We start from the raw sequence: 12,320 nt of genomic DNA on the forward strand, positions 1-12,320 counted from the left end.
GCAGCAAAGCACTTCAATAACATTAACTTTTTAAACTTTATTAAATATGTTCAAACCAAACAATAACATTGGTAACCAAATATTAACTTTTTTGCTTACCTGTTTTTTTTTTTTTTTGTTTTTTTTTACCTGCGAGCTGAGGATAAACTTCTCCTCCCCCATGGGTCAATGTGCAAAGTGCAAATCGCACAGATATGTGGCGAAGTACATTATGCATTCTGTCCCAAGTGAAAGGAGAGGTTTCTGGCAGGCCAGTGTATTTAGATCTCTCAAAACCTGATGTTTGGGTTCACACTGCATACTGGCCTATCCGGTCGGTCGAGCCCGCCGCACCGTCTCGCCCAAAATAGATCTTCAGGGAATACCACAAGAGTAGCATTCGGCCTAGTAATTAACTGCGTCGCCGTAGACTAACATGACTTCCGGGCCGACCTAAATTGCCGCAGAAGCCACGCAGTAACGTAGGCATGCACTAGCGTTAAGTCAAGCACTTCCGGCGTAGGGGGGGACCGCAAAGTGTGACTTTTGCTAGGCAATTTGCCCTAACGCATCGCGCCAGTGTGAAATAGCACTGAGAGACCCTTGTGTGCCTACTGCTGTGTCTGTAGTTCCCTAGGTTCTAAAAGTGTGCCTTCTCATGGTACCTCTCATAACACTCCCCTAGGCATAGGCCAGGCTGGTCAGGACAGCGGGGACAGTAAACGGGGGTGTCATGCCTTATTCCAGCCTTGCTGCAGACACGACATCTTTTTCTGGGGTTGCGTTGAGTTGGGGTACTGGGAATCGGGTAGGCGTAATGCCTTCCATGCAGCCGGCTAGTTGCATTTGGGGGTTGGGCTCTGTCACCTTCTGGATAGAGGAGTGCCGAAACAATGTCTTCCTGGAATTGAAGGAAAGATCCAGTTCTCCCAGCCTTACTGTAGAGAACAAAGCTGTTGTACATCGCCAATTGAATTAAATACACAGACACTTTCTTATACCAGCGTCTGGTTTTCCGGGAAATTAAATAGGGCCCTAACATCTGGTCATTGAAGTCCACCCCTCCCATGTTGGCATTATAGCTGTGGACGGCGAGGGGCTTTTCAATGACCTCTGTTGCCCGTGTAATTTGTACTGTCGTGTCTGTGTGAATGGTAGACAGAAGGTAAACGTCCCTCTTGTCCTTCCATTTCACCGAGAGCAAGTCATCGGTACACAAGGCGGCCCTCTCCCCCCGTTGAAGTCTGGTGTTAACGAGCTGTTGGGGGAAGCCCCGGCGACTAGGCCGCACGGTGCCACAGCATCGGATTCCTTCTAACTTTAAGTGCTGAAAGAGGGCCACACTTGTGTAAAAGTTGTCCACATAAAGATGGTACCCCTTCTGGAACAAGGGTGACACCAAGTCCCACACAATCTTTCCACTGCTCCCCAGGTAGTCAGGACATCCGACCGGCTCCAATTTTGAGTCTTTTCCCTCATAGACCCTAAAACGAGATGTATAGCCTGTGGCCCTATCACAGAGCTTATACAGTTTCACCCCATACCGGGCGCGCTTGCTTGGGATGTACTGTTTGATGCCAAGGCGCCCGGTAAAATGTACGAGGGACTCATCTACACAGATGTTCTGTTCAGGGGTATAAGCATCTGCAAATGTGGATGACAGGTGGTCTATGAGGGGCCGAATTTTGTGGAGCCGGTCATAAGCTGGGTGGTCTCTTTCATGACAGGTGTCGTTGTCATTGAAATGCAGGAAGCGCAGGATGATCTCAAATCGCGTCCTGGACATGGCAGCAGAGAACACGGGCATGTTATGTATTTGGCGTGTAGACCAATAAGAGCGCAATACATTTTTTTTAGTAATACCCATGTTGAGGAGAAGGCCCAAAAAAATTTTAAGTTCGGAAACTTGGAGTGGTTTCCACCGAAAAGGCTGGGCGTGGCAGCTTTTCGGATGGGCGGTTATAAATTGTGTGGCATATAGGTTGGTCTCAGCCACAATTAAGTCAAGGAGATCCTGGGTGAGGAACAGTTCAAAAAAGTCTAGGGCCGATCCTAGTTCAACTGTCTCCACCTGGACTCCAGACTGGGCGGTGAAAGGGGGCAGTATGGGTGCGGCGGGATCAGGGGAATGCCAATCAGGGTTTGCCAGCACTTCTGGAAAACCAATGGGAGTACGGGCCCGTCTACTTGGTGGCTGCGGATCGGATCTTAATTCACGTACCACCGAACCAGTTTCTACTTCCAGGATGGTGTCCGCCACTTCATCAGGGTCTTCTGCGGAAGTACTGGTGTTGATAGGCCCAGGAGATGCTGCGCTGCTGGTGCATGCCTCACCAAGAAAAATCAGATCAGCGCCACTCTGCTGCCCTTGAGACTGATCTTCCGCCACCTGCAGTCCAGTGATATGGGGTGTGGTACGCCTGGCTCTAGCCGGGACCTCAACCTCGTCATCGGAACTATCGGTCTGAGAGCCACTGCTGTCTACAGGATCGTACTCTGAACCCGAAGATTCGTCGAATAAGTCGACCCAATCATCCTCATCCGACTGGTCCATGTACCTGTAGATGTCTTCATTGGAAAACCTCTTTTTTGCCATGGTGGCCTGCTAAATTTAGGAGGTATTCCTCTGAGACTACCCAGGAAAAGAGCACCTACCTAGCGAAAGGGAGTACTTGAGAGGTAGAAAGCTGTGGTCACTGAGTTTAGATAAAAAAAAATCTAAACTGATGTTTACAGTGCCACAGCTTGTGTAGTGTTTTTTGCAGTGATCAGAAAAAAGAAATTTCTGTCACTGCGGTGGGGCGGGCTGAACGCAGTGCAGGCGAACGATCAGGTCTGATCGGGCAAACACTGCGTTTTTTTGTGGATCCTAGAGACCCTAATATAGATCTGACTGTGATCACTAATAATCACTTACAGATACTATATAGTACCAATGCTGATTAGCGACAGTGATGACGCTAATTAGTGACTGTGGTGCAGTGGGCTGAGCACTAACTGACACTAACAACCCTTTTGCTTAGATAACTGGCCTAACTGTTTGTTACCACTAGTGATACTAAAAAAGTTTTTAGATCACTAGGATAGTGATGGTGAGGGGGAAGGGGGGGGGGGGTTGGGGATCAGAGAGCAATCACAAATAATCAAAAACAATCACGAGACAATTACAACACAATTACAGCAATCGGCGCAATCAAAGCCAATCACGGACCAATTGAATCCAATAACGTGACAATCAAAAACCAATTACGTGACAATTGAAGCCAATCACACGACAATCGATGCTAATCACAGGGCAAAACAGCCAATCAGTGGGCAATTGGCACAATCAAAACCAATTACGGGCAATTGAAGCCAATCACGCGACAATCGAAGCCCAATTACGTGACAATCGAAGCCAATCACACGACAATCGATGCCAATCACAGTGCAATTGAGACAATTGTAGCCAAACAAAGCACAATCAAGCCTTACAGACAGGAGATAAGATACACAATGGCAGGGGGGAGAATATACGCAATCAATGAACTAGGACGGTGTGGGGAGGATCGGAAGGGGTGGGGGGTGATCAGATACCCCTAAGGGGTAGTTGGGGGTCTAATCTGATGGATAGGAGTGACAGGTGGTGATAGATGGGTTATTGACGGGTGATAAGTGGGTGTTTACAGGGAAAAACAGATGTAAACAATGGACTGCTGATGTGATCAGGGGGGGGTGTCTCGGAGGGATCTGAAAGGGTGGGTGGGTGATCAGAAGCCCCTAATGGGCAGTTGGGGGTCTGATCTGATGGGGGGCAGTGGCAGGTGGTGACAAGGGATGATTGACAGGTGACGGATAGGTGATTGACAGCTGATCAGCGGGCAATTACAGGGAAGATAGATGCAGTATACGGGGGGAGGGGGGGGGGGTCTGAAGGGGGTGGGGGGTGATCAGATACCCCTAAGGGGCAGTTGGGGGTCTGATCTAATGGGGGGCAGTGACAGGTGGTGACAAGGGATGATTGACAGGTGACTGATAGGTGATTGGCAGCTGATCACTGGGGAGATAGACAGATGCAGGGGAGATAGATAGGTTCAGTATACAGGGGGGGGGGGGGGGTCGGGGGGGAGATCTGGAGGTGTGGGGGGTGATCAGATACCCCTAAGGGGTAGTTGGGGGTCTGCTCTGATGGATAGGAGTGACAGGTGGTGACAGGGATTGATTGATGGGTGATATGGGGGTTGGTTGGGTCTGATCTGCGGGCTGCAGGGGGGTACAGGGGGGTGTCTGATGGGTGCTGCGGGTGATCGGGGGGTCTGTGGGGCTCCTAATGTGTGCGTGTGTGTGTGCTTACTGTGCCTGCTCTCCTCGCTGGTGGTCGATCGCTAAGTGTGACCACCAGCGGGAGGCAGGCAGTATAATACAGTTTGTTACGTAAACAAACTGTATTATACCTGTTCTATTGGCCGATTTGAATTTTTACAGCCCGCCGGCGCTGCTGATTGGCCGGCGGGCTGAAGTCACATGGGGGCCGAAGAGTGTGACGTAGCGATCGCGCGGCTACAGCCGCGCGATCGCTCGTTAATTAGGCTGCAGCCGGCGACGCAGTACTGCGTCGCTGGTCCTGCAGCTGCCACTTTGCCGACGCACGGTATAAGCGTGCGGTCGGCAAGTGGTTAAGGTGTATTTTTTTCATTGTTGTGCTTCTTTATACTAGATCAATAATTACAAGCCCTTATTTGCAAAAAGAACAGTAATATCCACCTCATGGCATACATATTAAAAAGCTGAGTTTGTAAGGTAACTACTTATGTATTTTGCATGATTGCTGTGATCATGGATTGGACTTTAACGTTGATAGCAAAGCCCCCATACATGCTACAATCACCAAAATGCCATGGATTATAAAGGTGAGATGTCTACAACTTAAAAAAAATAATTCAAAAAGAACTTTTAGTTTTTGAGAAAATCGAAGTTTTAAATGGAAAAAGTATTTGTGATTAAAAACCCGTTGACTTTAACGGTTAATAGCAAAACCCCCATACATGCTAGAAACACCAAATTTGCCAGATATGGTAAGAAGAACAGTGGGAACAAGAGGAACAATTTTTTAAAAAAGACCTTATAGTTTTTTAGAAAATCGACTTTAAAGTTTCAGTGGCAAAAAGTATAGGTTTAAATGCGGTTAATGTAGCAAACCTAACGGTAGTGTAATTTTACATATATCACAAGAAAGTGCAATGAATTTCATGACAGGGTTTCCAGGGGGTCCCTCCGGAACCCCAACGCATTTGCCAGGGATCACTATGCAGCCGCAATATGGCAGTATAAAGATCCCTGGCATCTTTTCCTGTTTTTAATTTTTTTTTTTTACTGTTCAGAGGGTGGGAAATAATAATAATAATAATAATAATAATAATAAAAAAAGTAGGGTCCCCCCCCCCCCTCCCGAGGGTCTTTAACCCCTTGTCCCCCTTGTACGTTTTTATTTCATTTAACCCTTTGTGGAAATGGGTAAGGGGTACTTTGTACCCCTATACTCATTTCTCCTGGGAGGGGGTTACCCCTATACTCATTTCTCCTGGGAGGGGGGCGGGCACGTGGGGTACCCTTCTTAAAGGGGACTCCCAGATGTCACCATGAACCCCCCAGGGAGTCATCTCCCCCACCTCCTCCTGTGGCACCAGAGGAGGGGAAGAGCCCCTTTTCCATGGATTGGACAAGGTCTCTGGGGGGGGGGGGGGGAGGCTTGGCTGACCCTCTCCCCTGGAGCCCCCCATAGCAGGGACCATGTGGGCTGGTGAATATGAATTGGCTAAAACTTAATGCTGACAAAACTGAGGTACTTGTTATCGAGGGCCAGGGCTCAACAGCAAAGCAGCCCCAGTCTTAACCAACACCGCTAAGGATAGGGAGCTCAGACCTGAAAAACTCAGACTGTGTGCGCAGCCTGGGAGTACTGATTGATAGGAAATTAAGCTTCAGGAATCAAATCTCAGCTGTTGTGAAACATTCCTTCTTTCATCTAAGAAATATTGCAAAGATTAAACACCTAATTCCTTCAGAGGATCTTCCAACCCTAGTCCATGCCTTCGTCACATCAAGGTTAGACTACTGCAACGCCCTCTACACAGGCCTGCATAAGAAAGACTTACGCCGCCTGCAATTTAGTACAGAATACCGCCGCAAGGCTGTTAAAGAGCCAACCCCGCCATTGCCACATAACACCAACCCTGAGCTCACTCCACTGGCTACCGATAAAATGGAGAATTCTGTTTAAGATTGGCTGACTGACATTCAAATCCTTGCACAATCTGGGCCCTGGATACCTGAAGGACTTGTTGCAACTACATCACACCCCCCACAATCTTAGATGAAAAGGACGCAACACCATGGTCACCCCCAGAGTCTACCTCAAAACCTTTGGAGACAGAGCCTTTTGTCATGCTGCCCCTACACTTTGGAACTCCCTGCCACACCCAATCAGGACAGCTCCATCCCTGGAAGCATTTAAGTCTAAACTGAAAACCTACCTCTTTAGTCTTCCATTCATGAACATCTGACGATCTCCTCTGTAACACAACCCAGCTTGCAACCCTGTATTAATCTGAGACACAACTATGCGCTTTGAGTCCTATGGGAGAAAAGCGCTTTACAAATGTTATTGTATTGTATTGGTGTAGCTCAGGGTGCGAATCCCCACTTGGCCGGGGATCCGCATTATGACTATCCCAGCCTGCATGGGGGACAAGGGGTTAAAGATCCTCGGGATGGGGGAACCCTAGGTTTTTTTTTTTTTTTTTTTATTTCCCACCCTCTGAACATTAAAAAAAAAAAAAAAAAAAAGTTGGTGAGAAATAAAAAAAAAAAAAAATTAAACGGCGTGGGGTCCCCCCTTCTGAGGATCTTTAACCCCTTGCCCCCATGCAGGCTGGGGTAGCCAGAATTCAGAGTCTTGGCAGAGTGGGGCTTCGCACCCTGAGCCATACCAGCCTGCATGGTCCATGGTATGGGGGGGGCTCCGGGTGAGAGGGGCAGCCAAGCCTTCCCCTCTCCCCCAGAGCCCTTCTCCAATCCATGGAAAAGGGGCTCTTCCCCACCTCCGGTGCCCCTGGAGGAGGTGGGGGCGACGACTCCCTGGGGGGGTTTCATGGTGGCATCTGGGAGACCACATTAAAGAAGATCATATGGTCGTGATAAACAATAGGGGGCTTATTTTTTGTCCACTAGATGTTCCCACTCTTAATCCTCAGTACTGAACAGTACACAGGAAATATTTGTGTATGTGTTTTTACTTTCATTTTGTGAATGACCACAGATATTCCGCTGATGCCTGGGGTCATTCATAGCAGGCACTTTGAGCGGCTTTGGAAACACATGTCCCCATTCACCTATCAGTACTCAGCCACGCGAGGTGGCGGGCAGGTGTTCAGAGCCCAAAAACGCATACATATATTTGTGTGTGAAAATAGTACCTTTTTAGTGCTGCAGTCTATTGATTGAGGCTGATCTAGAGTGTATGATACTTACGAAATGCTAACCAAGGAGAAAGTGAGTGCACACCAAAACTTATGCCTTATACATTTAACCCATACACAATTGCAATGCAACATCTGGATGAGACATAGATCAGTAATTACTCTTAAAGAGAAACTCCGACCAAGAATTGAACTTTATCCCAATCAGTAGCTGATACCCACTTTTACATGAAAAATATAATGATTTTCACAAACAGACCATCAGGGGGCGCTGTATGACTGATTTTGTGCTGAAACCCCTCCCAGAAGAGGCTCTGGTACCGTACGGTACTCTGGGCAAACTGCCACAATGTAACAATGACACACACAGGAAATGGCTGTTTATAGCTGTCTGTTAAAGCCAGAACAGCTACATAATCTGCCCACAGTAACAATGTCACCATGTAATACATGTCAGAATGTGAATCTGGGAGAGGAAAGATTTTACAATGAGCAAACTCTGACTAAATCATGTATACATAATTATTGTAAAAATTAAGCACCTTTTTATATTAAACTATTTTCACTGGAGTTCCTCTTTAAGCAGAAAAAGAATCCAGGAGCAACACCCTGTATTAAGACAAGACAGCATATGAATAGGGGGTCATAAGGTCTTGAGAGAACCCATCTTAGGGCGAAATGATTGGCAACCCTTTTCCGCACATCCCCTTAAAGGGGAACTGAAGAGAGAGGTATATGGAGGCTGTCATGTTTATACCCTTTTAATCAATACCAGTTGCCTGGCAGCCCTTCTGGTCTATTTCTCTGCAGTAGTATCTGATTAAAACCAGAAACAAGCATGCAGCTAGTCTTGTCAGATCAGACTTATAAGTCTGAACCACTGAAACACCTGATCTGCTGCATGCTTGTTCAGGGGCTATGGCTAATAGTATTAGAGGCAGAGGATCAGCAGGGCTGCCAGGCAACTGGTATTGTCTAAAAGGAAATAAACATGACAGCCTCCATATACCTCTCTCTTCAGTTCCCCTTTAAGCTGCATGTGCTAAGTATACCCTTTATTATTATTTTTTTATTTTTTTTTTATGCTGACTTGCTTTTAAGAAGATTGGATGAAAGGTTTCTTATGCTGGATACACACGGTGCGTTCCCGCACTCGATGCGCCGCTCGATTTCCGGCCGCTCAAGCATTTTCTGAGCGCATTTTGATGATTGTTAGGTCGATTCACATGTAAAGTATGCCAAATCGACCTAACGATCCATCGAAACGTGAATCGGACATGTCGGAAATAATCAAGTTGACGCAAATCGATGGGAATCGAGCAGCGCATCGAGAGCGGGAACGCACCGTGTGTATCCAGCATTACATTTAATACAGCGTGTTGCTTCTGGATTTTTTTCTACTTGTAAGTGTATGATGCCTACAGTTGGCAGTATAGTGTTTTTTAAATATAATACTGTACTTTTCTCCATTGATAAAAGGAGAAATGCAACCCCCCCCCCCCCCCAAAAAAAAAAAACCGCATGGTTTTCCGCACTGCCTAGTGTGTTTCTAGCCTAAGATGTATGGGCATTTCTTACACTTTGTGTTTTTGTAAACGAATGAGATGAGCCTGTTTTCTTTGGTGTTTGGTAATACGCTTTTTAAAATAACTTGTTACAAACACGGTGGTGTCTGTAAGGAAGGAGTGGTAAGTCTGGGAACATTTCCTTCGTTACCATCATTTACCATCCTTATAAAGTATAGGCTGCAGGTTGTTGTCGGTTTTCCTCAGTTTATTTGTGGTTCATAGATGTCCTCTCAGATCAGCCTGCTGGTTGCTCACCAGGAGTTGTCTGGTCATTTGATTCTCCACGTGTGAATGATAGTTCAGGAGCAGAGGATCCGATTTTATTCTGTATTCTGCCAGAAACTGTTGGTTTGTAGTATGAGAAGTTTTTTTTGTTTTTTTTCTGCTTGTGAATTATGGTATAGTGGTACCGTGTGAAGCTTCTGTGTGGAATGTGATTCGTTTTTTTCTGTATATCTTAATTATACTGTAACAGTTCCATACATTTAGCTTCAGTCTGGTTGGGATATACATTTTTGTATTAATGTCTGTGTTTTTTTTTATTTGGGGGGTAAATAGCTAATGTCATCTTTTCTTTAAATAGCTCTGCTTTTGCGGCAGAAAGACACAGGAAGAGGAAATTTTTGGAAGAAGCTTCACAAAACAAGAAAGTGCTTAAATTAAATGTAAGTGACAATGTGCTGTAACATGCCGTGTAGTGACTTAAAAACAGCGGAAGGTCGGCAGCGCGTCGCTGGCATCGTTCTATTCAATGAACAATGAAACTACTCTCACCTGTCCATAGTACGCTTCCAGTCCCTCCTTTCCCCACTGACTGCTTGCGGTAGTACGCTGCAGCCCTTGGATACTTCTGGTGCACTTTAATGGACCACATTAGGTGTGAAAGTCTCCATTGACTTTCATTGCTTTTGCGGCCCCTTATGGTAAAATAAGGTAACACAATGTAGATGTAAAAAAGGCCTGAAGAGAACACGAGGCGTATGACTACAAGAAGAGCGAACCCTCTGGATCCTCCAGAGGCTTTCCATGTCCTCCAGCCCACCACCGCTGCCCAGGCACTTCTGGAAGTTTGCATCCGCGCTCCTCTTCATGCACAAGCGCAGCCATTCTGCACCTGTAGTTGGAAGAAGCACAAACGTTTCAGGGAAACTTATTTGTTAGTCTTGCACACACTGAAGAAGACAAATACAGTGTTCAGATTTTCTGCGCTTACCAGATATTTTAAACATGAATTATAAAACCTAAAGATCACAAAAATGGCTAACTACTAATCAGTACTCATTTAACGTATTGTGCACATTTTTGACAAAGGTTTGCTTTAAAGTGATATTACAAGGCCTATGGAATAGGAAAAAAAAAAGGATCAATGATGTACTATTGTTGTTTTAAAGTGAGGCTCTAGTTTTCAGTCATGCATGTGATTAGATTAAAGGAATACTTAAAGAGACTCCGTAACAAAAATTTCAGCACTATTTCTCCTATCCTACAAGTTCCTAAGGCTGTTCCATTGTGCTCTGGCTTACTGCAGCACTTTCTACTTGCACCATCTCTGTAATAAATCAACTTATCTTTCCCCTGTCGGATTTGGCTGTGTCTGGAAGGCTGCCAACTTTTCAGTAATGTGAACAAGTTAACTCCTTCCAAGCCCCTCCAGTGCTCCTGTGAGGATTATTCCTCACAGACAATGTCCCTTGCTCTCACTGTCAGCTTGTCTGCTATCTGTGAGGTTGATAAACACAGACTGATAAACTGAACAAAGAATAGCTGGCTGAGGAGGAAGCTGCCTGTCAGGCTGACAGGACTCCAGGCTCTAACACAGCTTGTCATGCTTCATTGACACAGAGCTCTTTCAAAACTTGCACATAACCTCTGGAGACTGAATTCAATGTGTAACTCACTGTGTATTAACTGAGTTCACTGCTCTGCTGATGTACTTCCTGTTTTGGTGGCCATCTTTTCTGTTTACAAAACAGTTTATAAAACAGTTTTTTTTACCCTCTTTATTGCAGCGGAGAGCAGCAAAAATATTACAGAGGGGGCTAGGAGATGACCCCAAACAGGCAGGGATGTTTGTTTATACTTCATTTTGTGAATACAGATTCTCTTTAAAGTAAACCAGAGCTAAAGGAAATTTAAAAAAATCGATACTTACCCGCCACTTCTTCCAGCAGCATAAGCCCGTCTGAGTCCCACGCCGTCCTCTCTCGGGGTCTCCCGTTCAACCGTGATCAGCCTCGGTAATAGGCTCAGTCGCGCCAGTACGGATCTTCTGTGCATGTGAGGCAGGTCCGCGCATGCGAAGAAGACCCACACTGGACACAACTGAGCCCACTACCAGGGCTGATCATGGCTGAACGGGAAACTGCGGGAGGACGGCGTTGTACTCAGATGGGCTTATGCTGCTGGAAGAAGCCGTGGTTAAGTATAGATTTTTTTTTATTTCTTTCAGCTCTGGTACACTTTAAGCAAAAAATGAAAATGATTTTAACTTACCTGGGGCTTCTTGCAGTCCCCTCGATTCATCCTGTGCCCACGACGTTCTAGTCCCCTTCGGCCAGCAGCAGCGACCCCTGTAAAGCTCGGCCACCAAGAGTCAGCCGCTACTACTGCGTATGGGCGACCTCATTCCGTGTGCACCCTGATTAAGCTTCTGGCCGCAGGAGCTTGCCGCTGCGCATGTGCAGTAGCCGCCGACTCTAGGCAACCAGCCAGCTTTGGGTGGGTTGCTGCTGCTGGCTGGAGGGACTAGGAGGATGTCGTGGGCATAGGATGAGTCCAGGGGGCTGGAAGAAGCCCCGGGTAAGTTAAAATCATTTTTATTTTTTGCTTAAAGGAATACTATCAATTGAAACGACTTTTTTTTTAATACTCTATATTAGTGTACACATTACCACTAGTGCTAGGGGCACTTTATTTATTCACCCAGGTCTCTCTTTCGCTATCCCTGCTTAAAAATTCATTTCTCACACAGCTCATAGTAGTTTGGGTCACCGTGAGCTGCTTGGTTACTCTGTCACACAGCTCACAAATATATGACACTGTGTCACTCACAGCATGCAGGAGACATGAGGAGAAACAGGCTGATCTGAGGTAGTAACAGGTAACTAAATGAGCTGTAATATTGCTGGAATATAACAAGCTATAGCACAAGTCTGTGTTTACACTCAGACTGGCTGCCTGCTTGAGGTGATTCACTCCAGGCTGCATCCACTTTACAAGCTGCTGAGAGGGGCAGACCTCTGTCTACAATTAGCATTATTAGTATCTTTATCAGTAAAGAGAAGCAAAGATAATAAACACACATTGCTAGAATCTT

At 46.1% G+C, this 12,320-nt stretch overlaps 1 protein-coding gene across 3 annotated transcripts in view; it reads left to right on the forward strand.

The window, feature by feature from the left end:
• Nucleotides 1-12,320, forward strand: part of USP3 (ubiquitin specific peptidase 3) — a 105,050-nt gene that overhangs the window by 58,140 nt on the left and 34,590 nt on the right. For all 3 annotated transcript variants that reach the window (XM_068275785.1, XM_068275786.1, XM_068275784.1), the window contains exon 5: nucleotides 9,588-9,669. In XM_068275785.1, coding sequence (XP_068131886.1) covers nucleotides 9,588-9,669 — 82 coding nt within the window. The remainder of the gene's footprint in view (nucleotides 1-9,587; nucleotides 9,670-12,320) is intronic.

This window comes from Hyperolius riggenbachi, chromosome 3 (genome assembly GCF_040937935.1).
Source record: "Hyperolius riggenbachi isolate aHypRig1 chromosome 3, aHypRig1.pri, whole genome shotgun sequence".
Taxonomy (NCBI): domain Eukaryota; kingdom Metazoa; phylum Chordata; class Amphibia; order Anura; family Hyperoliidae; genus Hyperolius; species Hyperolius riggenbachi.